Below are 26334 nucleotides of genomic sequence, written 5' to 3'. Positions count from 1 at the left end.
GCTCCAGGCCAATGGGGGTGGCGGGAAGCAGCGGCTAGCACATCCCGAGGCCAGTGGGAACCGCAATTGGCCGAATCTGTGGACGCGGCAGGTAAACAGGGTGTTTACCCTGGTGGGCCGCGTGCCAAAGGTTGCCAATCCCTGCTCTAGTAGGTTGTGAAGAAATACACTGCATTTAGTCTTTAACGTACATCTCTATTTCTCATCCTTAGTAAAGTCACTGGTGTGAAATCTGTATTATGGGGAAAAAAATCCAGTATCCTACTTTTTTATACCAAAAAATTCTTGTGTCCTCTGCTATTGTTAGAGAAACATATGGTGAGCTATTCCTCCCCAAGTTTTAATTCAAACTTTCAAATTTTGTCATTGGCTTTAAGCCTTTGTATCCCTCATTCCCCATATAGTTCATCTCACTAGGATGGGTTGTGACTTTAGACACAGTCTTGAGTGAAAGGTGGTGAATAAGCAACACAACCCCAGGAGTAGCTCTGGAAGACATTATTATTCAGATACATCTTGAATCACAAATACCCCCTTGCTTCCTTATGGTTTTGCTGTTATAGTAATTGCCTGCTGGCCTATGCCAGCAACAAAGCATGCCACTTCAGCTGAACTGGTCAATGAGTATACGGAGTGGAGCCAAGACTTCACCCATGCTCCACCCATCAGCAACCACCTGCTCCAGGGAGAGATAAGCAGGTACACACTTGCTTACCCCTGCACACGAGGTCCAAGCAGCCTGTGAGCCAGGGCATATGAGAAAGAGGTCCTTACTTCCTCTAACTCCCCAGCACAGCTATGTAACTCAAATCATAATATAGCCTGTAATGAAAGGTGAAAAAAAGTTATAGTCCCCTGTTTTTTCTTTTCAAGGAGAGTATTGCTATAGACCAATGGAACTGCAATGCTGCTTCTCAGAGAACTGGTCAGAGAAGGGAGGGAAGAATGTGGAAGATGTGGGAACATAAGAAAGGTCATACTGGGTCAGACCAATCATCCATCTAGCCCAGTATGATGGATGAACAGAACAGGACAATTTATCAAGCAATCCATCCACTGTCTTTCAGTCCCAACTTCTGGCATTCTCAGAGCATGGGGTTGAATCCCTGATCATTTTGGCTAATAGACATTAATCCTCCATTAATTTGTCTAATTCCTTTTTGAACGCTTATACTTTTGGCCCTCACAACATCCCATAGCAATGAGTTCCATAGGATGACTGTGTGACTAAGTACTTCCTCGTATTTGTTTTATACATGCTGACTTAATTTCATTGGCTGACCCCCTGGTTCTTGTTTTATGTGAAGAGATAAATAACACTTCCTCACTCACTTTATCCATACCATTAACAATTTTATGGACCTCTATCATATCCCATCTTAGTCATCTCCTTTTGAAGCTGAACAGTCACAGTCTTTTTAATCACTCCTCATATGGAAGCTGTTCCATACCCCTACTCTTTTTTGTTTCCCTTCTCTGTATCTTTTTCAGTTCTAATCTATCTATTTTGTGATAGGGCAATGAGAACTGCATGCAGTATTCCATGTGTGGACATACCATGGATATACATACTGGCATTATAATATTTTCTGTCTCATTATCCATCCCTTTCCTGTTTGTTTCTAACGTGTTTTTTGTTGTTGTTGTTTGTTTTTGTTTTTATACTGCCATGGCACATAGAGCAGATGTTTTCAAAGAACTATTAGCTTTTTTTCTTTTTTTTCTTTTTTTACTGCCACTGCACATAGAGCAGATGTTTTCAGAGAACTCTCCACAATGACTCCAAGAATTCTTGCTTGAGTAGTAACAGCTAATTTAGACCCTATCATTTTGTATGTATGGTTGGGGTTATGTTTTCCAATTTGCATTGTTTTACACTTATCAACATGGAATTTCATCTGCCATTTTCTTGCCCAGTTGTGTGGGATCCCTTTGCAACTCTTCACAGTCAGTATTTGAACTAACAATTTTGAATAATTCTGTACCATCTGCAAACTTTGCCACTTCACTGTTTACTCTCCCTCCACCCCGATCATTTATGAATATATTGAACAGCACTGATCCCTGCACAGATCCTTGGGGGACCCTGCTATTTACCAGTCTCTATTGTGTAAACTGGCCATTTATTCCTACCCTCTGTTTCCTATCTTTTAACTAGTTACTGATCTATGAGGACCTTCCCTCTTATCCCATCACTGCTTACTTTGTGACCCTTTGGTGAGGCTTTATCAGTCTTTATCAAGTCAAAGGCTTTATCAAAGTCCAAGTACACTCTATCAACTGGATCAACCTTGTTCACATACTTGTTGAGATCTCAAGGAATTCTAATGGATTAGTGTGGCATAATTTCCCTGTACAAAAGCTGTGCTGACTCTTCTGCAACATATCATGTTCACCTATGTATCTGAGAATTCTGTTTTTTACTATAGTTTCAACCCATTTGCCTGATACTGAAATTAGGCTTACCAACCTGTAATCATCTCCAGAGCTTTCATTAAAAATCAGTGTTAGCTTAGTTATTGTCCAGTCAACTGGTACAGAGGCTGACTTAAGTGATAGGTTATATACCACAATTAGAAGTTCTGCAATTTCATATTTGAGTTCCTCCAGAAATTGTGTGTATACCATCTGGTCCTGGTGACTTATTACTGTTTAATTTATCAATTTCTTTCAAAACCTCTTTTACTGACACTTCAATCTGGGACCTAAAAATCACCTAAATATAATGTCTCAGATATGGAAATCTCCCTCACATCCTCTCCAGTGAAGGCAGATGTAAAGAATTTATTTAGCTTCTCTGCAATGGTCTTGTCTTCCTTAAGTGGTCTTTTAGAACCTGATTGCCCAATGCCCCCAGTGATTGTTTGGCAGGCTTCCTGCTTTTGATGTACTTAGGCCGCTTATGTCCACAAAACTTATGTTGCTCAGAGATGTGAAAAAAAACCACACACCCCGAGTGCTGGCATAAGTGGTAGTGTGCACAGTGCTATGTCACTCATTGAGGTGGTTTTATCATATGGATGGGAGAGCTTTCTCCCATTGGCATAGAGCAGCTACACAAGTGATCTTACAGCGGCGCAGCGGCATTGGTACAGCTGTGCCGCTGTAAGCTCTCTAGTGTAGACACGGCCTTGGGTGGGGGAGTTAGTTTTTCTGTCTTTTGCAAGTTGTTCTTCAAATTACTTTTTGGCCTGCCTAATTATCATTTTACGGGTGACTTGCAGAATTTATGCTCTTTTCTGTTTTCCTTAGTAGAAGCTGACTGCCAATTTTTAAAAGCTGTCTTTTTGTCTCTAACCACCTCTTTTACTCTGTTTAGCCATAGTCGATTATTTGTTGTTGTTTCTCTTACTTTTTTTTTTTAAATTGAGGTACATATAAGGGATGAATTGTGAGATTCTACTATGAAAGAAGTGCAAGTGTAGGCCTGTCATTGTAGGGGGTGCTCATGGAGAGACTGAGGGGTCAAAGGTATGGATAACCCTGAAACATAACAGAGGTTTTGGTGCAGCATTACAACATAATTTAAAAAACAAAAATAAAAAAAATCTGTGCACTCTTTCAGTACATAAAGTGCTAAGTTGTGAATTTGGTAAAGGAAAGCAGTGTATTTCTTTACAGAACTAAAAGGCTATTTTATGAAAACGAATAAAGTAGTCTACTGTGTTTTAAAATTGTGAATCAATACAGGGACTGTACTTCCAAACTGGGAAAGCCAGCTGAGCTGAACTCTATTGCCTAACACAGCCTTAGTATAAATGGATGCAGCACAAACAAACATGAAATGGAGTTGCACCTGCTTACACCAACACTGGATTTGAGCCAAAAGGTACAACACACACAACATTTCAATGTCCGCCATTGTATCCAAATATTTTGTGGCATTTTAGCGAATAATCTCAATTTTACTTTTTTGTGTGCAAAGCAGCCCTTTAAAAGATTAAAGGCAGTTTATTGCATTGATTTTTGCATTGTGAAGAATAATGGCGTTTTAAATTTTAATGATGAAAACACGACTTCTGTTGAGTTGGCTTTTATCACTTCTAGCTCTGTCTCTAGGGAGTACAGAATTATGTCCTTTGCAACTCCAGGAAATAGGTTTACTGTGGATGTAATTATTTTTAATAGGCACTGAACACAAGCCTATATATGGTAGCATCAATTTTACTTTAGGAGGAGGTATAGTACACATTACTGCTACATCCAGATAATTATGCTCTGAAACTAATCTTACAGAACTCTGTCTCATACAATATTTTTACTATAAGAAGAGTAGTATGTAGACAGAAAAACCACATCACCCAACAATGAGTTTCCTGGAAGACCAGCATTTTCTATTGCAAAGACAGTTTGAAAGTAAAATTTAATATACAGTACATTTTATATCAGCACTGATCTTAAGACCTGGTTTAGGAAAGTACTGAAATATATGCTTAAGACCTGTTGTGACTACTGGGCCTACACATTTACCCCAATTGTGAGCTCATGTAAAAGTTCATAAAAGGATACAACAACATTAATACCAAATGTTGATGGGGAAAAGTAAAAAAGGAAGACAGAATAACTGAATTAGTCTAAACAAACAGGCCAGGTTGATGAGAATCAGGGACCAGGTTAAAATTAAGCTGGTTAGAAACCAGAAGATGTAAAGCCAGAAGATAATGAGCCAAAATTGTTATGCCAGATAACAGGCCTAATTAGTGGACAAAATAATGAGAGGATGGGCTCTTCCACCCATTGCTCCCTTTTTGAGTTCTTAAAAGAAATATTTTGTGGGGAAAGTTCAAAAGAACAAAAAGAATAGGCAAGAGGAATACACTGAGGATGCTGAAGCTAGTTTCTAATCATAGCTGCCACCTGCACTGTTTTCCTGGGACCCTGTGACTTCATCATCCTGAGACAGAGAGGTATACTGAGCAGAACGGGCCAGAAAGAGAAGGACTCAGATGACATCGTCACCCCCTACTGATGCCAGCTAAATCCCAACCACCACCTGGAATGACAGTTACCATCTTTAATACTATCTAAGAAACTGCCAAATGGGGGGGAGATAGGTTATACAGAGGTGGGGGGGGCGAGTTCCCTTCTAAAATTGGACTTTAACAATAGCAACAATGACATTTATGGCCCATCTCAATTAAGCTCTTCTCTTTTCCCCAAAAGGACGGTTATTACTGTCTTTGATACCATCAAACAAAGGTGTTTTTTTTCTTTTAAAACTTTCTCCAGATTAAGAGAAAGGAAACAAAAACAAGTAGTTAAAATGAAAGCCTGTTTTAATACTTTACATTTCAAATGTTTTAACTATTGTCTCTTCTTTTCTCTATCTTTAATAAAAGGTTAAAAGACTTTTTAATGAGACATGTGCCATGGTACTAAGCAAGCTGAGGTCTCTATATACCAATCCTCAAGCCTTGTTTAACGTTGTTGGACAATGACTGGGTTATGCCAACACCTTTATTCCATATATTCCATCTAAATTAATACAACAGGCCATCCCTATTCAGGACAGCACTTCAGCACTTGCTTAATTTATTCACATGCTGAAGTATTGTTCAGAATAGGGATACTTACCGTGTCCTCATTGCAGGTGATTTAACAAAACATTGCTTCCTTTAATCCTGTCATGTCTTCCAAGTCTCTACAAATTGACAAATTAATCCCACTTTCAAGAAAATAATATGATGAGACTCAATCCTGAGGAACATTGAGGGCCTCCATTGAGGTGCTCACCATCCTCAATTTTCACCAACATCTATGGGAATTGAGAGTGCTTGGTACCTTCCTGGACTATAAATAGCAGTCCATTTTTATGTGCATAATCATCCAATCACAGAAACATTGTCACAAACTGAACTTTTCAGCAGTCTCAGAAGATAAACCAGGGACTAAATAGTTATGGAAATGGGGCTCCCCACCTTGTACTATAGAAGTTTTACTTATGCTGGCAAATAAAGCTTATGCTGCTATTGCCTAGGATATAGCAATTGCATATGTAGAAAACCTCTATTTTCAGGACTGTCTACCTAGAACTCTTCCTAAGCACTGAAGCCACTTAAAAGAATTAAAATGTAGCAATAGAGATTATCAAGGCAGTCTAGGGGATTTAATTACATGTATTCCAGTGGATGTGTGGTGTATTTCTATAGACCTCTTTCATTATCTAAGCCAATAGCATTTTAAAATTCCTTTTCTCCTTTTTGTTTTATCTTTACTTTCTGAAGCTTTTGACACATAATTAGCTTGTCAGATCACCAGTTTTACTTTCCTATTATATAGAGAAACAATTGTTATTTTACTTTGGAATCTTAAATGAAAAGAAGTAAAATGGATTAAACAATACATTAAATATGCACTTCTGAAACTATAAAGCAGAACCATTTAAATACATCACAAAAACAAACTGAAAACACACTCAAGTACTCAGATTTTGTACAAATTACAGTTGAAATCACTAATAAGAAAAGATTGAGAAATAATAAAGGATTTGTATAAAACTGCATAATGAGTGCAATTATTGAATGTTCTTTTTCCTGAATTTATATCAAGCCTATGTTTACATTTTGTATTTTTCACATGCATACAATCAATGATTTTCTTTAATTAATTAAAAAATCTGATTTTTTTCTCATCAATATATCGAGAAGCAACCTGAAAAAAAAGTTAGAAATGCCTGAAACAAACACAGACCTTGATTCAGCAAAGTACTTAAGCTTCAGTCCCTTAAGCACATGCTTACATTGCTTTGCTGAGTCAGGGTTTTTGGGCTACTAGTATAATTAAAATAATTAAAAAGAGAAATTGTAGCTGTCTTTGTGAGGTAATTTTCTGTACAAGTGGGGCTATACAATAAGAGGCCTCCGCTGAAATTTGGCACTACATGGTCTTAGTTTTTCTTGTTTCAACACATGGCAAATTACAGTTTGCTTCTTTTAAAAATAATGGTCTCAATACTCTCCATGCAACATGTTCGAGTGGACTGAACACTGGGCTGAGAGCCAGTAACTTGACTTCAAATCCCATCTGACACACCAATTGCCTCTATAGCCTTGGGCAAGTCATTTAACCTTTGCCTCACTTTGCCTGCCTGTCAAATGGTGATAATTAATTGTACTTTTGTGCCTTTAAAGGAGGCTATGAAGGTTGATATGTGTATATTTGTCAAGTGGTTTGAAAATATAAAGTGGATTGTAAGTGCTAGTATTATTATTACTTTACATTTTATTTACTGCAACCTGGTAAGAGATGATATTTGCATGTCAGGTTTAATATAGACACTTATTAAATGATTCAATTGAGAAGAGAGAGACACAGACTAATTTTTTTTTTTTTTTTTTGCAAGCAGAACAGAAATTCAGTGATAACAGTTACTGTTTATCCTGTGGCCTTTTTAAATAAATGGGAGAACAAGTTTCTGGTGGCCAATGGAGTGTTGGCCATGCAAAAAAACAAACCAAAAACAACCACCCACCCACCACCACAACTGGTGCCCTTCTTGGCGATTTCAGCAGAGAAAACAATGTTTGAACGAGTATAGATAGAAGTGTTCTCTCTCCCCTAGAGTCATCATGGTCATCCCCAGAAGTCATGTTTGAGGCTGTCTGTGTGGAGCACTATAAGAGCCTTCAACTGTTCTATAGTTCTATCACTGACTGAGGGGCAGTTGAGAACTGCCTCAAAATGTTCCCTTTCCTCAGTCATCAATGATAAGGCCATTGACAAGATGCCCCAGGTTGCAGTCAATGACTCCATGGATGCTTCACCAGAAGAGGACGAAGTGAAGAAAGCCATCAATCAGCTGTCAAGTGGCAAAGCTCCAGGGTCAGATGCCATACCAGCAGAGGTGTACAAAGTCGGTGGACCCATGCTGCTACAAAAACTTACTGAGCTGTTTCAGTCCTTCTGGAAGCAGGGATCCAGTCCACAGGAATTTATGATCACTCACCTGGAGCAGGGCTTACTGCCAGAATCACAGTGCGGCTTCCGGAAGGGACGTGGGACTATTGACATGATCTTCGCTGTTAGCTACAGGAGAAATGTCAAGAGCAGAATCGTGAACTCTAAACAACTTTTGTGGACCTCATGAAAGCGTTCGACTCTGTCAGTCACCAGGGCCTGTGGAGGATCATGTCGAAATTCGGCTGTCCAGGCAGATTCATACGAATGGTACGTCAGTTTCATCACGGTATGATGGCTCGTGTCCTGGATGACGGTGAAATATCTGAGGCCTTCCCAGTCACCAACGGCGTCAAGCAAGGGTGTGTTTTAGCACCCACTTTGTTCAGCATGATATTCTCTGCCACTCTGACTGATGCCTTTCAACACTGCACTGAAGGAGTAGGCCTGAAGTACAGAACTGACGGGAAACTATTCAATCTGAGGCGACTGCGTGCCATCACCAAGGTGAAGGAAACTGTACTTCGAGACTTTCTCTTTGCTGATGATTGTGCTCTGAATGTTAGTACAGAGCCAGAAATGGAAGCCAGTATGGACAAGTTTTCATCTGCATGCAACAACTTCGGTCTCACCATTAACATCAAGAAGACTGAGGTCATGCACCAGCCAGCTCCCCATGCTCCATACTCAGAACCGTCCATCACTATAAATGGACAGAGACTTCAGGCAGTGGACCACTTCACGTACCTGGGCAGTACCCTTTCTTGAGCAGTGTCAATCGATGATGAAGTAAACTGCAGAATTGCTAAAGCCAGCTCTGCATTTGGCCGATTGCACTCCAATGTCTGGGAACGTCGAGGGATCAGCCTACCAACGAAGCTGAAGGTCTACCAAGCAGTGGTGCTTCCAACTCTGCTGTACGCCTGCGAGACATGGACTGTCTATCGGAGTCATGCATGAAGGCTCAATCACTTCCACATTTCCTGTCTGCAAAAGCTTCTAAAAATCAGATGGCAGGACAAAGTGCCTGATACTGAAGTCCTTACCAGAGCCAGTCTGCCATCAGTTTACATACTGCTGACAAGAGCCCAAACCAGATGGGCTGGACATATCGGGAGAATGTCAGATGAGCGCATTCCTAAACAGCTCTTCTACGGAGAACTCACCCAGGGAAAGCGCTCCCATGGAGGACAAAAGAAGTGGTTCAAGGACACGCTGAAGACCTCTCTGAAGTCCCTCGAGATCAACATCGCCACATGGGAAACCCTCGCACTGAACCGTCCAGCATGGCGCAGCCTCATTCACACAGGCAGTAATACCTCTGAGGTGAGGCGTACTGCTGAGGCTGAAAGAAAGCATGAGCTGCGCAAGTCCAGAGCTGCCCGCACATCATCGACAGTGCCATCACATTTCTGCCCAACATGTGACAGGACGTTCCGCGCCCAAATCGGACTGATCAGTCATCTTCGGATGCACAGAGCCCGGTCATCGAACGAATGAGTTGTTGAGGTCTTCATCGACAACGATGGACGAATATCACATCAGTTCTATCACTATACAGAGAAGTTTATTCTCCAGAGCTCTCAGTACAGCACCCATCACAAGTACTAAACTAAATTTTTAAAATGGGGGAATCTGCTCTTCCACTTCTTGGCCATGTTAGTAGCTCCTTAATGGCATAGTATGCACCACCAATTACAACATATGGGCCAAATTTATTTATGCTCTGTGCTGGTGGAAGATCCCAGCTGGAGGAACATCTGCTCACAATGTGACTGTACCCTACCTTCTACCAGAGGGACCAACTACTTACAGTGTAGCCCAAAGGTAAATAATGCTGCAGAAGACTGAATGGCCAGGGCATGCAGGGATTCAGTGTATTCTTGTTTCTGTCCCCAGAAGGGATCCTACTGAACCCTTGGCAGAGAATGAAGGTGCCTTCTATCAGAGGAAAGTAGTGGTAGGAACACCACCCATTCTTCAAGAGGGAATTTCTCAGCAATGACAGAAACCTCGAAAACTGAGCACAAAAGGTGTGAAAAACTATCAGCTCACCTATGCAACTACAGAATTTGAGATCTCTGCTTCAAACCTAAGGGATTATACTCCACATTTCACAATTTTATGTACACAACTGTTGTTACAACTGACAGTTTCTCTGAGGGGGGCAGTCTATCCCTGAAGTACATGCACAGAAATTCACAAATTTATTTTGTTCTGCTGTTGCTGGCATCTCACCTTGCAGTGCTACAGTAGAGGACTTTAGCCTAAAGATCCATTATTTCCTTTCCCTTTGTTAAGCAAACTTGACAAACTTTATTAAAATAAAAACAAGGCAAATTTCAAATTAACAAGTGAAAGTAATGAAGGTTTCTTACAACTCAGCTCTTCTCTAGAGATATTGTGGATTCTCTGGTAAATAATGAGAGTTCTGCTTCATGTGTGGGATTCAGGAGTTTCAATAGATAGTTTACAGTTCTTTAGCACTTTCCATCTAAGAAGCTCAAATGCTTTATGTAAATGTATTTATCCTCACAATATCTCTGGGAGGTAAATAAACATTATTATTCCATTTTGTACATGAGGACACTAAGGTACAAGGAGATTGAATTACTTGCCTAAGTTCACCCTGGCAATGGTACAGCCTAAAATAGAACACTCAATATTAGGAAAAACTTTTTCACTCAGAGGGTGGTGAAGCACTGGAATGGGTTACCTAGGGAGGTGGTGGAATCTCCTTCCTTAGAGGTTTTTAAGGTCAGGCTTGACAAAGCCCTGGCTGGATGATTTAATTGGGGATTGGTCCTACTTTGAGCAGGGGGTTAGACTAGATGATCTCCTGAGGTCCCTGCCAATCCTGATATTCTATGATTCAAACTCACAGAGTTTAAGATCAGAAAGGACCATCATATTATCTAGGCTGAGCTCAAGCATAGCACAGGCCAACACCTCCACCGGGCACCTAAACACTAAATCCAACAACTGAAATATTACAGAAGGCTAAATTATTATGTTCCACAGGCAGAGAATATGAGAGACTAAGGTGCCTCAGTACCCCCATGCCCCTGCAATGGTAAGGAAGAGACTGAGATGATCCTAGTGACTGATCTGCATCTCATGCTGCAGAGGAAGCAGAAAAGTCTCCAACGTCGCTGCCAAGCTGATCTGGAGGAAAATTCCTTCCCAACTTCACATATGTTGTTCAGTTACACCCTGAGAACATGCGCTAGAATCAGCCAGCCAAGAATCAGAGAGAGAATGTTTGGTGTCACTTCAGACCCCTGCCCCTATCCAGTATCCCATCTCTAGCTGCAGCCATCTCTGATGCTTCAGAGGAAGGAGACGAAAGACCCCCAGATACACTGCAGGAAAAAAAAATCCCTTCCTGACCCCTTCCTGGTCTTCAGCCCTGTGCCTCAACCACAGGTCCGTCCTTCATGAGAAGAAGCATGGTCCACTAGATAAGGTAATGAACTAGGACTCCAGAGAAATTGGTTATATTTTCAGAACCTTGGATCTAACTTAGAGAAAATTCCTCAAATTCCTTGTGAAATTGCCTAAAGTTAGTGAAAATTCAGATAAGGATTTTCATGCCTAGGGCCTACCTCTAATTCTGCTCCTTTTAGGTTCCAGCCAGGGGCAGCTCCAGGAACCAGCACGCCAAGCGCGTGCCTGGGGCGGCAAGCCACGGGGGGGGCGCTCTGCCGGTCGCCGCAAGGGCAGCAGACAGGCTATGCTCGGCGGCATGCCTGCGGAGGGTCCGCTGGTCCCGTGGCTTTGGTGGACCTCCTGGAGGCTGCCGCCGAATTCGCAGGACTGGGGACCTCCCGCAGGCAAGCTGCCGAAGGCAGCCTGCCTGCCGTGCTTGGGGCGGCAAAATACCTAGAGCTGCCCCTGGTTCCAGCAAAGACCAGAAGTAGGAAGTATGCAAAGTTCTGTGAGACAGCCTGTCCTCATAATAATCTTATCTGCCTGGTTTTACAAAGAGGAAGTTGGATATGTTTAGCTGTGTATCTAAACTTTTGGGTATTTATGTGAATTAGACTGAAGCTAAATTTGGTTTGCACATCCCTAATAGATACTCCATTTTGTTTTCAGGAAGCTATAGTTGCAGAAAAGAAATTTCAGCAGAGCGGGTATGTAGATGGATAAAAGCCAGATGCCTACAGGATAACATTTCATTTTCCATGTTTGTCACAAGTCATTCTGTCTACTTGTCACAAACATTAGAACGCTTTTCTTTAAATGTTACCCTGCACAGCTTTAGCATGGAGGACTGCTAATCAAACAGAAACCACCAGGCAGCCATAAAATGCTCTATTGCTCAATTAGAAAGATAAAAAGGTCTTCACAGAAACCTGTGGAACAATGAGAGAGATTTGGGTCACTGGCAGAGTACTGACTGGGACATTGATCTATGTAGGCATTTTAATGTAAATAATCATAAGCTAAATATTTTTCAACTTTAATTTTAAATAATGATGAAGATAACAGAATTTTTGAAGCTTTGAAATCACCTCTATCTTTGCCACAGGAAGCATTGTAACACTATGCATTGTCCCTTCAACACTGAAGTAGAGGGGATTTCAGAGAACACATTATGGGAATGATGTCTGCGATTCAGAGTTTTGAGCTTCTTTCATTATGTTGACAGTGAGGGAAATGATTTCTCAGTTCTCCAGTAATAAAGACAGTTATCATCCCACTGGATGATTGTAATGTTATATGGACTGTAAGTAAATACTTTAGCCAGCTCTAGTAATATAAACTCACCTTAAAAATCAAATCCTTTTTTCCATAGCGAAACTCCTTCAGCTGGGCTTGGATCTTTTTAGACTGCAAATGGAAGATAATAAATTAATCTTTAAAATCATTTACATTTGAGAACCTGTGGAAGAGATGACAGCAAATTCTGACAATGGAAAAAAGGAATTTAGCTCAGACAACAAAAGTGAAGCAAAATCAAAGTCATTTCTCTTTCTCGCTCTTTTTTTTCTTTTGAATGCACGCACATACATTCTTTGCAAGGACAGCATGTCTAAACCAATTATGGGACCCAAGGAAGAGTTAAAAGGTGACCTCCAATTAAAATACATTCACAAGCTATCACATTGTTACATGCAGTTAGTTTAACTCATCTATTTCAGACACAAAGATTTTATTAAATGTTCACAGCTAAGCAGAAATGAAGGCAGCATGGGTGAGAATATTCAGAAAGCATTTATTGACTTCTACTATTATGTGTTTATTTGTACTTTGTGTGAGTTGCATTGTACAGATCATATAGACAGCTGGTATAAAGTCCACAAAGCTATGCTGATTTATGTTCTCTGAGGATCTGGCCTAGAAAGGTGTTTTTTTTGTTTGTTTTTTAATTTTAAGAAAAAATATTTGTTAATAAACTAATTTCAAATCCGTGTATTAACTTTTCTTATATAATTTTAAAGGTTTTAAAAAACAGGATCTGAACTATACTGAGTTCCTTTAAGCACTGATATTTTCCTCTCCTTCATCTCAGGAGCCAGCCCAAATAAAGTATTTTCTGGCTTCACAATTGTAATAATTCCAACAGGTCTTCAAATTAGATACTATTCTTAAGTACTTCATTGCCAGCTTTTTTGGAGTTTTTATTGCTGTGGTGAGGTTTTTAACACCCTCCCTGCCCCCCATCAATTTGCATGTTTAATGACATCTTCTTCATGGTATTGAATGATCTCAGATATTTAGAGTTTTGTGGAATTAAATTCAAAACTCATCCCAAGTCTATTGAAAAGTGACTTCAACCTTGAGAATGACTTATCCAAGGAGTTGGCACATTCTCCATAACTGGGACCTTTTAAGTGAGGCCAGGTCTACACTGATCTATAGAAAGAACAGGAGTACTTGTGGCACCTTAGAGACTAACAAATTTATTTCAGCATGAGCTTTCGTGAGCTACAGCTCACTTCGGCTATAGCTACACTTAGCGCTGCACAATGCTGCTGCAGGAGCGCTCCCGCAGCAGCACTTTGAAGCGCGAGTGTGGTCGCAGCGCCAGCGCTGGGAGAGAGAGCTCGCCCAGCGCTGTCCGTACTCCACCTCCCTATGGGGATTAACGTACAGCGCTGGGAGTCGTGCTCCCAGCGCTGGGGCTCTGATCACACTGGCGCTTTGCAGCGCCGCAACTTGCAGCGCTGGAGGGGGTGTTTTTTCACACCCTGCTGCAGTGCTGCAAATCTGCAAGTGTAGCCATGGCCTTCATCCGAAGAAGTGAGCTGTAGCTCATGAAAGCTCATGCTGAAATAAATCTGTTAGTCTCTAAGGTGCCACAAGTACTCCTGTTCTTTTTGTGGATACAGACTAACACGGCTGCTACTCTGAAAACTGATCTATAGGAAAGTCTAAAAGTCACGCCCTTAGAAAATTCTCACACTCAGTAGCTCAGAGGTAGGGAGTCTGCAGCATTTTCCAGTCACTAGTAGCTAACTGTTGAATGGTTTATACTCCAGTAACAAACCATGGAGGTCAAATGAACACATAAATAGTTACTTTATATTATATATATATGAAAGCATGGTTGCTATTCCACACTGAATTATCCTAAGAAGACTGAATAGAGAAAAGATGCCAGATTGATGGGCAGAGGTGTGAGGTATTATATTGTAAGTCAAGCTGAAGGCTAGCCTTTGAAAAGGAATTTAAAACTCTGAGCTTTGGCCCAATCTTCCAGAAAGATTAAAATCAACCTTCAAAGGGAAAATGTCTCTTGCTAGCTGTACAGCTCACATAGCATTGCTTGCTGGCTTCACTACTAATCAACACTGGCATTTGTTAATGAGGAGACCTTTTGTCATGTCTTACCAGCTGATGTCTGAGACCACATTGACCAGCTTTTTCCTGAACATGCTAGTAGAAAACACTATGTCTGTTTGATACTAGCAGCACTGTAACCCTGTGGCTCTTTGTCAGATCTGTAACTGACTAACATTCTGAGACAGTGTCAGACACACACCTTTCAATCATGATGATAGTGGCAGCTTTTTATTCAACACTAGACTGTTGATGCTGTGCTAGTTTTTAGTGTAAAAGTCCCAGTGATTCTTAGAGAACAGCTACAGCAAAATAAAGGTTATACTTATATTAGTATCACCCATTTGCTAATTGCACAACTAGCTGGTAAAATTAATATTCATAGAGCTAATTTCATCCCTAGTGTAACTCCACTAAGGTCAATGAGCTGACACTGGGGGATGTGTTCACCCTGTAAGAGTTTATGGATGTAAGGTAGGATTCTGCCCTCTACCGTGCTGGTGCAAGGAGGACACAGAATTTCTACCTTTTCTTCTCCCTTTGCAGTCAGCAAAGCAGGATTTCCAAGTAGCATTTAAAGGAGAAAAAGAAAGGGCAACCTACTACCATGCCATTCCATACACCTCAGCCTAAAGGGATTTTGTTCTACTATTAGAGGGAGTGGCACACCAGCATCCACCTAGTATGCACGCTTCATTCTGCATATTACTCCTATTCAGAACAGAAGCAAACATAATGTATTTCCCTGTCTTACCCCATTGAATCCTGGCAAGACTACAGCACCAAAGCACCTACTGGGCAGCATCTCATCCTAGCTGTGCTGGCCAGGTTAACACATTATTCATAAAGACTGCCTATAAAGCTTAATGTCCTGGCACTTGAAAAGTAAGGCACATTCACAATCTGCTATCACAGGCTCTTTGTATAATCCTGATGGCAAGACATACTATACCATACTATACTATGAATTGTACTGTGCATTATAAGAGTTCCATTGGTTTCTCATACTGTACTGTATGTTAATAAGTGCTTTTCAGTTAGGTCACATATTGTTGGGCTAATAAATTAGTAGTTTGTTCATGGGTTAAATCCTAAATTCCTTACTTAGCTTTTACATAAATCAGTTTCAGAATTGATTTGAAGGCAATTCACTAGGTAAAGGACTGAGGAAAAACCTCAGAACTTGGCACCATAAAAATAAGTGGTGTATTTCATTAGATGCACTAAAATATAGTGCTTCCAAATAAACTGCCTCCAAATTTAATTCTATTTCATATTGTGCATCAATTTGAAAATAATGTGCGAATATGTGGGGATTTCCAGTAAATCTCCAACCTGCTGGTTTGAGCCATAGAAATTAATGAAATCTCTCTACTGCTCTCAACTGTGATCATCCTACACAGAGAATTAGGCCTGTTGATCTGGATTGAAGGCCACTGCCTCACCCCTCCTTCAGAATGGTCTGCCATGCCACCCTCCCTCCTTAGGGTGTTATAGAGAAAGTAGAGCTCCCCAGTATGCAAAGTGAAGTCTGGAGTGCTTTTGCTGCCTGTAATCCCTAACCCTCCCTTGTGAGGTGGAACCAATGCAATTCTCAGCACTTTAGGTTCTTCTGTGTCTGCAGAAGCAGGAAGACACCAGCTGGTCCATAAGGAGCAATGTTACAGTTAGGTTTCTTAACATCCATGTGTATGATTCACAATGATTCTCCTGCTGTTCATTTTGATGAGAACTCCACCTCAGCTAATCTGGTCTCTCATGTAAACAGATATTGAGATAGAGAGGTCTTTTTAAAACACATCTTACTTTTTAAAATGTATGTTATTTTAAGAGGGCTCTAACTTGAAAGATACATCAATGAGAATTTTTAGAGACAGGTTGCAAGCAGTTCTGATTCTGATCACTTCAAACTCCCAGAATAAAGACAAGATTTATTGGCAATATACTGATTGACACTGATTTCATATCAAACACTGGAAAGTCAAATTCCCTGTTTTCCATTTAAATGTAGATGTCAGTGCTGGTATATACACAGTTATGTTGCAAATATTCAAATGTATTTAATTAAGATGCAAAGCTAATAGAAAAAAATAAAGTTAAATAATACTAAAAATTCAAGATGTGATGAACCCTGAGGAAATTAGCAAGAGAGAAAAAAATAACACTATCATATTTTTAGGCCAGGACTTAATTCCGTGGTATAAAGGGAGAGAAAAATACATTTAAAACCAAATATTGTAGAGTAAACCAGAAAGATATGATGATGTAGCTTGAACAAAGTGAGAGAAAAGAATCTATTGCTTCTGACTGGTGCCGATTTCTTGGATACAATGGGCTAGATTTCCCGCAGTGTAGCTCACTTGAAATAAATAGAAATCAGTTATTTAGACTATGTATCTGGCTGTATAACTTTGAAAATACAAGTTTTCAAATCTGTTTCTGAATTAAAATGTACTTGATTCAAGTGTGATAATTTTGTGGTATTCTAGCAACATGCATTGACTTCTGCAGACTCACCAGAATGAGAGAGAAAAGTTATTATTGTTATTAGATCATCTTGCCTATCTTCTTGGCAATGCATAATTGTTTCCTAGAGTACACTATTATTGATAACTCTTCTCTGTTTTTATGCTTCTCCAGTTTGATTTCATTGAAGTTACTTCTGATTTACATCATTGGGGCTTGATTCTTATTTGAGAGTGTGGGAATCAATAGTAACTCATTTGAGTACTCCTGTTGACTACAGGGAACTACTCAAATAAGTGCATAACTTTACTCACTTCAGTAGCACCCATTAGTAGCTAGCATGACCATTCATATGAGTAAAAATACTTACATACTTAAGTATTTGAAGAATCAGGGATTTTATATTGTCTGTATGAGATTGCCAGCTCTTTGGCAGAGGTACCATTTCTTATTCTATATTTAGTAAAGTGCCATGCATGGATTTTTAAATCATACACTGTTTTAACATTAAAAATAATTTCTCCAGTGCTTTATTCAGAATTCTTTAAAATTATTCAAACAATGGAGTTATTACTACTTTTTGGTATTGGGGCCAATGGAGAAAATCAATGCTTTTGAGCCTGGGATTTGGCAGACAATCTCCTCCAATGACCTCAAATCTAAACGTATGGATTTACTTTGTATAAAACCGGAGACTGTATTTTGTTTCCTGATGTATGTTTTTGTCATGGGAGCACATAAGAGGAGATTTTAGATGCATGGGCTCTTTGAACACTAGCTGTCTCTCCAAGTGTGTTAGAATTAGAACAGTAAGAAACTCTACTCACCTCTTCTGCATGAATACCACAAAGCTTGTTGCCCGACAGGAGTTTGTTTTTCAGGCTTTTGTTCTGAGAAAAGAACATGGTTTTACTATTGAGAAGTACTAAAATATTAAGGAATCCTTTAAATATTTTAACATGTTAGTTTTATTTTTTACTAGATATGATCTTCAAGATGTTAGTCAGGACACAAATAAATATGAAGCCAAGATAAATGTATAATGGTACAGTTGCACCTTCCCTTCTAAAATTCAGAAGGCGGGTAGTTTTTTGCATTAAAATATTCGTTCATAGAGACAGAACCTCACACTAAACTTTCAAAACACTATATGAATTAAGCTGAAAGACATTTATTTAATCTCAATATGATGAGAAAAGACGGGGGACCAGATCCTCATCTAGTATAAATCAGCATTACTGAGCACTGACTTCAGTAGAGCTAAGGCAATTTACAGCAGCTGAGAGTCTGGCCCAGTATCCCACCATTGAACCCTAAAGTCAAGATTTAAAAATTCTTTTCATGGTAAAATTGTTTAATTTAAAACTGGCAGAAAGTTTGAAACATTAAATGCTGAGTCCCCTCATTTCACTCCCACCATTCAACCTTCTTTTCTACCATAGCAGTTTTAAATTTCACTTATTTACTGAAATGGAAATTGATTATAATGTTAATAAAATGAAATTTCAACTAGCCTAGTAATATTCCCACACACTAACTTTTTTTCTATAGTCTTTTTGCTGATATCGTGCTATAATTGATAGCCAAGGGTATTTACCTTTACAGATTCTCCTCTAGGTGACTAGCTGCCTAGCTTTGAAAATTATTTTTGCTCTCTTTAAATTCTTCCCTCTTGAATTAAGAATGCAGTCAGCCAGATCCTGAGTTGGAGTAAATCAGTATAACTGTGACAAAATGGAGTTACACCAATTTATGTCAGCTGAGGATCTGTTCCCACCTTTTTAGCTCATTTCTCTTGAATGACTTTACCATGCTGAATTCCTCAAACACATTACCGTAAGAGCTGAACAGAATTCTTTTTCACTATTTTTATTTCAATTTCCTGTCCTCATTATTACACTGCAGCCCACTGAGATTCATATTTTATTTGTTGTGGGACATTAAGGAGCCTTATGAAAAACCTAAAGTAGTTTCTAATGGATCTTGTTTTTTTTGTTTTTTAAGTACCACACTAGGCTAATACAGAGCTTGCATAATTTATACTAAGGACCTGCATTTTTTATGTATTAACAATCTTTAGGAAATTGACAAGCTGTGCAGATGCTGTCCATCTGGGATTGTACTGTCAAAGAGTGCATGTGATGGAGGTAACAGAGCAGAAATGGCTTAACAAATGTTACATACCCTTATTGCTAATGCTTCAGGGAAATTTCATTAAGTTATTTTCGTATACATCAGCCAGTGTAATGCATACTGTAGCTATATTTTTCAATGTTAAAAAACACTATCAACAGTGTTTCTACAAAGCTATATATTGTACTCCAGTGTGTAGCCATTGGCAACACCCAAGTGAGGCAAGAAATGAGAAATGTTAGCAGCTCAACACACAGTGGTCTCAACAGGTCAGCACAAAGGACAGGGGTCAACACCTCTCACGTTAAATCCTGGAAAGTCAGTGGATCTGCAAAAAGTTTCCCTAGTAAAGATTCCCTCTCATCGTTTTATTGGGTGGACAGGAAGGGACTCCTGCCCCATTTCCTGCTCCCCCCCCCCCAGAAACAGACTGCTTGAACTACCTCCAAACCTCATAGATCCCAAGGAATCAGTCGGAGACTGTGCTTCTGCAGAGCTCTCGCCCCATAGCCCTCCTCTATAGCATAGAATCATAAAATCACAGAATATCAGGGATGGAAGGGACCTCAGGAGGTCATCTAGTCCAACCTCCTGCTCAAAGCAGGACCAATTCCCAACTAAATCATCCTAGCCAGGGCTTTGTCAAGCCTGACCTTAAAAACCTCTAAGGAAGGAGATTCTACCACCTCCCTGGGTGGTGGTAACCCAGTCCAGTGCTTCACCACCTTCCTAGTGAAAAAGTTTTTCCTAATATCCAACCTAAACCTCCCACACTGCAACTTGAGACCATTGCTCCTTGTTCTGTCATCTGCTACCACTGAGAACAGTCTAGATCCATCCTCTTTGGAACCTCCTTTCAGGTAGTTGAAAGCAGCAATCAAATCCCACCTCATTCTTCTCTTCTGCAGACTAAACAATCCCAGTTCCCTCAGACTCTCCTCATAAGTCATGTGCTCCAGCCCCCTAATCATTTTTGTTGCCCTCCGCTGGACTCTTTCCAGTTTTTCCACATCCTTCTTGTAGTGTGGGGCCCAAAACTGGACACAGTACTCCAGATGAGGTCTCACCAATGTCAAATAGAGGGGAATGATCACGTCCCTTGATCTGCTGGCAATGCCTCTATTTATACAGCCCAAAATGCCATTAGTCTTCTTGGCAACAAGGGCACACTGTTGACTCATATCCAGCTTCTCATCCACTGTAACCCCTAGGTCCTTTTCTGCAGAACTGCTTCCTAGCCATTTGGTCCCTAGTCTGTAACAGTGCATGGGATTCTTCCTTCCTAAGTGCAGGACTCTGCACTTGTCCTTGTTGAACCTCATCAGGTTTCTTTTGGCCCAGTCCTCTAATTTGTCTAGGTCCCTCTGTATCCTATCCCTACCCTCCAGCGTATCTACTACTCCTCCAAGTTTAGTGTCATCTACAAACTTGCTAAGAGTGCAGTCCACACCATCCTCCAGATCATTAATGAAGATATTGAACAAAATCGGCCCCAGGACCGACCCTTGGGGCACTCCACTTGAAACCGGCTGCCAACTAGACATGGAGTCGTTGATCACTACCCATTGAGCCCAATAATCTAGCCAGCTTTCTATCCACCTTATAGTCCAATCATCCAGCCCATACTTCTTTAACTTGCTGGCAAGAATACTGGGGGAGACCGTGTCAAAAGCTTTGCTAAAGTCAAGGAATAACACATCCACTGCTTTCCCCTCATCTACAGAGCCAGTTATCTCCTCATAGAAGGCAATAAGGTTAGTCAGGCATGACTTGCCCTTGGTGAATCCATGCTGACTGTTCCTGATCACTTTCCTCTCCTCAAGTGCTTCAGAATTGATTCCTTGAGGACCTGCTCCATGATTTTTCCAGGGACGGAGGTGAGGCTGACTGGCCTGCAGTTCCCCGGATCCTCCTCCTTCCCTTTTTTAAAGATGGGCACTACATTAGCCTTTTTCCAGTCATCTGGGACCTCTCCCGTTCACCATGAGTTTTCAAAGATAATGGCCAATGGCTCTGCAATCACATCCGCCAACTCCTTTAGCACCCTCAGATGCAGCGCATCCGGCCCCATGGACTTCTGCTCGTCCAGTTTTTCTAAATAAAGCAGTACATCTCTACTGGAGCGGAGGCACCAGGAATCTCTGTATTCATATCTGCACTGGAGGTCCCCTTTAGCAGGAGGATCCCACCTTCAGAGGACTGGTAATAAAGCCTGATGTCATATCATTTTCTCTTAGCAATCTGCAAGGCCAGTAGAAAGATGCCCATACCCAGTGTTGGGCCATTTAGTCCCAGCTGCTTGCACTGCAGTGGATCCTGATCCCAAAAAAGCACTCTCCAAGCGATCTTAGGAAATGAGAAGTCAGTGTTGTGGAAAGGGTGGGTGAGAGCTTCATGTGTGAAGGAAACTCTGTGAGTGTAACTTGAGGGCAGGGCCAGATTTAGGGGCAGGCTACTCAGATGATTGCCTGGGGTGATGGGCTTCGGGTGCTGTTTTTGTTGTTAGTGACAAAAGGGGAACTAGAATGTTTGAAATAAAATGTGTCAGGTATTCTGTATGTGGATTCATTTTTCATTAACCTCCTAGAATGTTCTGGATCTTTGTAGAACCTCTTATATGATAGGGATAAATCATGCATTCAAATTGTGCATCAAAGTCATGAAATAGGCTACAAATGCAATAAAAAAAATAAGGTATTCAAAAGTTTAACAAATGGATGTGGGAGGGGAGGAGTGCCAAAGATGCTTCTTGCCTGGGGTGTCATTTGGTCTTTGCCTCTTGCCAAAGTTGTTTACATTTTGCCTACTGAATGCCTTTCAACTGGCTATTTTTTTATGTTGTTTTGTGCAGATGCTGAGAATTTAGTTCTCCCTCACTGTAATAAAATAAAGGCTAAATAGAAATCTTTTAAGGTTTTCCTTCCCCACCACCTCCTCCCCTCATATTCCTCTTTCTGTGTGTTTCTTGGGGGTTTGTATTTCTAAAAAGAAGCATTTAAAATTACCAGAAGACAGTTTTTAAATTGTAATCTATGAATACAAATCACCTACAATACTGCCTGAGGCATTACCAACATGTAACAGGTGTACACAAGAAGATGAAAATATGACTGTGTGGACTATGGGATGACATAGCTGTATAGGAAGTACATTCATTTTGATCTGTACTTAGTTATGGACCTGCTGTGGACAGTATTTATATTGAGCATATTTTACATCTTTTGAAGTATTTGGTATGGTGACCCATTTCCCCTAACTGAACATGAAAAGGCAAAAAGATAAGAAGGGGCTATAAGATATCTGCATCTTTAGGCATATAAATACCATTAGAATCTGGTTCAGAATTATGAATTGATAGAGACAACAATAATTATACTTTCCCAGGGAAGGTGAATGTGCCTACTCCTATTTTACAGATGGGAATATCAGGGAATACAGAATGAGTGGCCTGTCCAAAGCCACACAGGAGCTCATTCGCAGAGTCAGGAATAGAACCCAAATCTCCTGTACCTTAACCCTGAAACCCCCTTCCTCAATAAAGACACAGATTTACTTCTTCCCAGACCTGTCCTACCACACAGTTTAAAAGAGTCTCTCTCGTTTCAAAGTATATTTCATAAAAAGAAATCAATGGAAGGGGTAACTTTGCATGGTCACATCGAGAATGCTTAGACTTTTGGTCCACAGTAAAGAATATATACTCTTATTTCTTATTAGCAGGTAGGATATTTAAAGAGGCTGAGGGAATTAAATACCAACTCCCACTGACTTTCAATGAGAATTCGGCTCTTAAATCCCTCTGACCAGGGATTTAAAAATCCCAACCAGCTCTGTTACCCTTGGCTGTATTATTTGGATTAACTCTGTGGTCTTCTCTCAGTAAAAAGAAGTGTGAAATTTTTAATGTGGTTGGAACAGTAAAATGGAAGGGGGAAAAAAGGGGTTTTAAGCCACAAAAAGGAAATCTTAAAATGCTGAGAGGTGCATTCCCCACAGAGAGGTGTATTCCCCACAAACAAATGTGGCCTGAATTTTAGTAGGCAAGTAACCAGCACAGCTGGCTTTTAAAATGTTTTTCCTTTACAGGTTTTCAGGTGCCTAGAGATACACAGCCATTCTGTTGACTCACCCTGGCAACCAAATTAAGTGGATCTCATTAGCTTCAGCTCCTGACTGTAAATGGGACAAGAGTTGCTCTCATGGCAGAACTAAGGGCCAAGGCATGAAAAGAAAAAACATAGGAACAGGAGGAAGCACTGACTGAGTCTTGTGTTTGTTGTGATTTAAGTTAAATGTAAACTCCAGGAGGTGGGTAAATTCAGACTGCAGCTAGGTGGGAATTTTTCAAACAAACCAGCTTTTTGTTAGAAAATGACAACTAGTTTAAACAAAAACTTTTCACGGGAACGTACCTCTGTTGATAAAGCTTTTGTTGAGGGTTCAGTTCAGGATGAAGTTTCTGGTTAAAATCAGAATGGGTGGGAGAGCATTCATCTGAGATATAGGACACCTACATTTAAGTCCTTGGTCTGAACCAGGCAGAGCTAGGTCTCCCACATCCCAAGTGAGTGCCCTAACCACCAGTAAACTGGTGGTTCTAGGGTGACTCTTTCTCTCTCTCTTTATAATTTTCAGAAGGTCTCACTTGCATTCCAGTACAGAATGGGCATTTTTTCAAAATCTCAAAAATGTTCACAAGATGGGAAAACCATTTTCTACTCTAGTTCAGACCAAGGGCCGTATTCTCAGCTGGTACAATTCAGCCTAGCTTCACTGAAATCAGTGGAGTTTCATCATTTGTCATAAGATGAGAAACTGGACTAATATTTCTAGTGTGTACACATGTGTGTGCATGCAAACATGCATGTGCTAAGAAAGGAGCACACTGAGAATGCCTCTCATATAGAGTGGCTCTTTCTTACTTTTCACAGGGAACACCTAATTCCCCTAAATGGAAAGGGTGAGTATGTTGGGAACAGTTGGGAAAGCTGGGTATTTCAATAGCTACCCTTTGATGAAGAATAGCTTCTCTGATGGAGGGTAGGTAGCCCCTTGAAAGAATGAACCCAAAAAGATGGAGTATTCCTCTTTAAACCATTCCAGCTGCAACTGGTCACTATTTTTTATAGTGTGGCTTGCTGGATCTAGAAAATCTAAATCAAAGGGATCAGAAAAACTGAAATAAAATAATGGTGAGCCCATTCTCCATGTGCTAATGAACCATGAACATATGGAAACCTAACCCACCACCTTTGATTCATTTAGGACAATGTAAATTTATTACTGAATAGCAATGGCATTCTCTAAAATTTTGCATGGGAAATATACTGGCATTTGAAAAAGAATATCAATTGGATTCAGTACATCAATTTAGATTTAAGTCTATGTCTCAGTGGAAAACCTGGAAGCTTTATTTGTGAATTAGACATATGCAGTTTTTACCAGTGCAAAGAAATTCCCATGCTATTTGAATTCCCTCATGTGCCTTTTGAACAATTCCTGGGTAATGACAAAGTACAGAATCTTGTTTCACACACACCTCACCCTGTTCCTCTCTATTACACACTAACACAGGTTGCTTCTGCAATGATAAATAGTTTCAAGTTGCTTAAAATACGCGTTCACAGTACTACAAGGCAATGATATTATACTGCAGATTCTCTCCTTTGCAAAGACATGTTTGTTGCATCGGAAAGGGGGAACAAGTTAGGCCACCTCAATTCTCATGGTGCATTTACTATTAACTGCTATTACTATTTATTTGTATTACCATAGCACCTAGTATCCTTAGTTGTGGACTAAGAGCTTACAATCTGCATAGAAGACAAGAGATAATGGTGGACAAAGACAAACACTGGGAGCATTAGGAACCAATGAGATAGTTGCACTGGTCTTGGTCCATCAGTATAAATTAGAGCAGTTTAGGAGCCATTATAATTTATACTAACTGTCTAGGATCATATTAGTTGTGAATTGCTGTATTGCAGGTACACTCTTGCCCTACCACCAACACCCCTGTGCCAGGGCTCAAATGCCATAGGCACCAGCTATGACACTTTATGCCAGCTAAGAGATCCCTTATGCTGGCAGAATTCTTAGATAGCCTGTTAGGGCTAGATTCTGCCTAGAACTGGGAGAATTTTGGTATTTACTATTTGGCATTTACCAAACTCTGGACACATTGCACTGACAGGTACTGTTTTGCATCCTGATTATAATCAATGATTTCCTCCTGCAGCAGATGAAGCATGCTTGACCTGCATTGCTGTATCTGAGCCCCAGTGATAATCTGATCAGGATTCTTGTTTAAGAACCATTTTCATGAAGAGTCTGCTTTCATTTGTATTCCGTAACTGTTTGGTAAAAGAGGCTCTCAGTAATTAGTTCAATTAACTAATCCACAAGACTCTGAAGTTGCAAATTCTTATTGAGTCAGGAAAAAAAGTTCAAAATTAGGTCTCATACAGCTTTAAAATGACCTTTCTTGTTTCCCACTTAAGCAACCCAAAATGGGATAAACTAAAAAAAATTATTTAAAATTGAACTGGGATGTTACACAGTCACTTTTTCACAACATTATAAACATTTTATATTCTTAAATAGGGTTAGATTAAAAAGATATTTCAAGTTTAAAAAACAAGATGTGTACATAAAACATAATTGTTTAAGCATCCATTAATGTGTTTTTAATAGTCAGTCTATCTTTAAAAAAATATACAATAATGACTGCAACTAGATTTACCCCTTTAGATTTAGAACAAGTATCCTATTATATCCAAACTAAATGTGTAGTTAAGTGTATTTAGGTTGCTTGAAATGCTAATATCACAGAGTGCTTTGCTGAAACATTTGCATCATCGTATCATTAAGCACATTGAACAACTGTAATTTAAGTCTAAAGCCTCATTCCCCTTTCTGTTATTTAACTTCTTTGCATCAGCAGTTTCAGTGCATCCATAAATTTAGCTGCAGTTGAAACCTGCCTTGGTTGTTCCTCAGATTTGTAGTAATCTTAGGGCTGTTATACATAGTACATTATTCTGCAGAAGA

At 40.0% G+C, this 26334-nt stretch overlaps 1 protein-coding gene and 1 long non-coding RNA gene across 4 annotated transcripts in view; one reads left to right on the top strand and one right to left on the bottom strand.

The window, feature by feature from the left end:
* The window catches only part of LUZP2 (leucine zipper protein 2), a 341523-nt gene that overhangs the window by 93794 nt on the left and 221395 nt on the right, over positions 1 to 26334 (bottom strand). For all 3 annotated transcript variants that reach the window (XM_039533561.1, XM_039533560.1, XM_039533562.1), the window contains 2 exons: positions 17979 to 18041; positions 12670 to 12732 (listed from right to left, as the gene is read on the bottom strand). In XM_039533561.1, coding sequence (XP_039389495.1) covers positions 12670 to 12732; positions 17979 to 18041 — 126 coding nt within the window. The remainder of the gene's footprint in view (positions 1 to 12669; positions 12733 to 17978; positions 18042 to 26334) is intronic.
* The window catches only part of LOC120402956, a 106188-nt gene that overhangs the window by 43972 nt on the left and 35882 nt on the right, over positions 1 to 26334 (top strand). The gene's annotated exons all lie outside the window — the stretch shown is intronic.

This window comes from Mauremys reevesii, linkage group 4 (assembly GCF_016161935.1).
Source record: "Mauremys reevesii isolate NIE-2019 linkage group 4, ASM1616193v1, whole genome shotgun sequence".
Lineage (NCBI taxonomy): Eukaryota > Metazoa > Chordata > Testudines > Geoemydidae > Mauremys > Mauremys reevesii.
The sequence above is the reverse complement of the archived record's forward strand: the minus strand, read 5'-3'. Positions and strand labels throughout refer to the sequence as shown.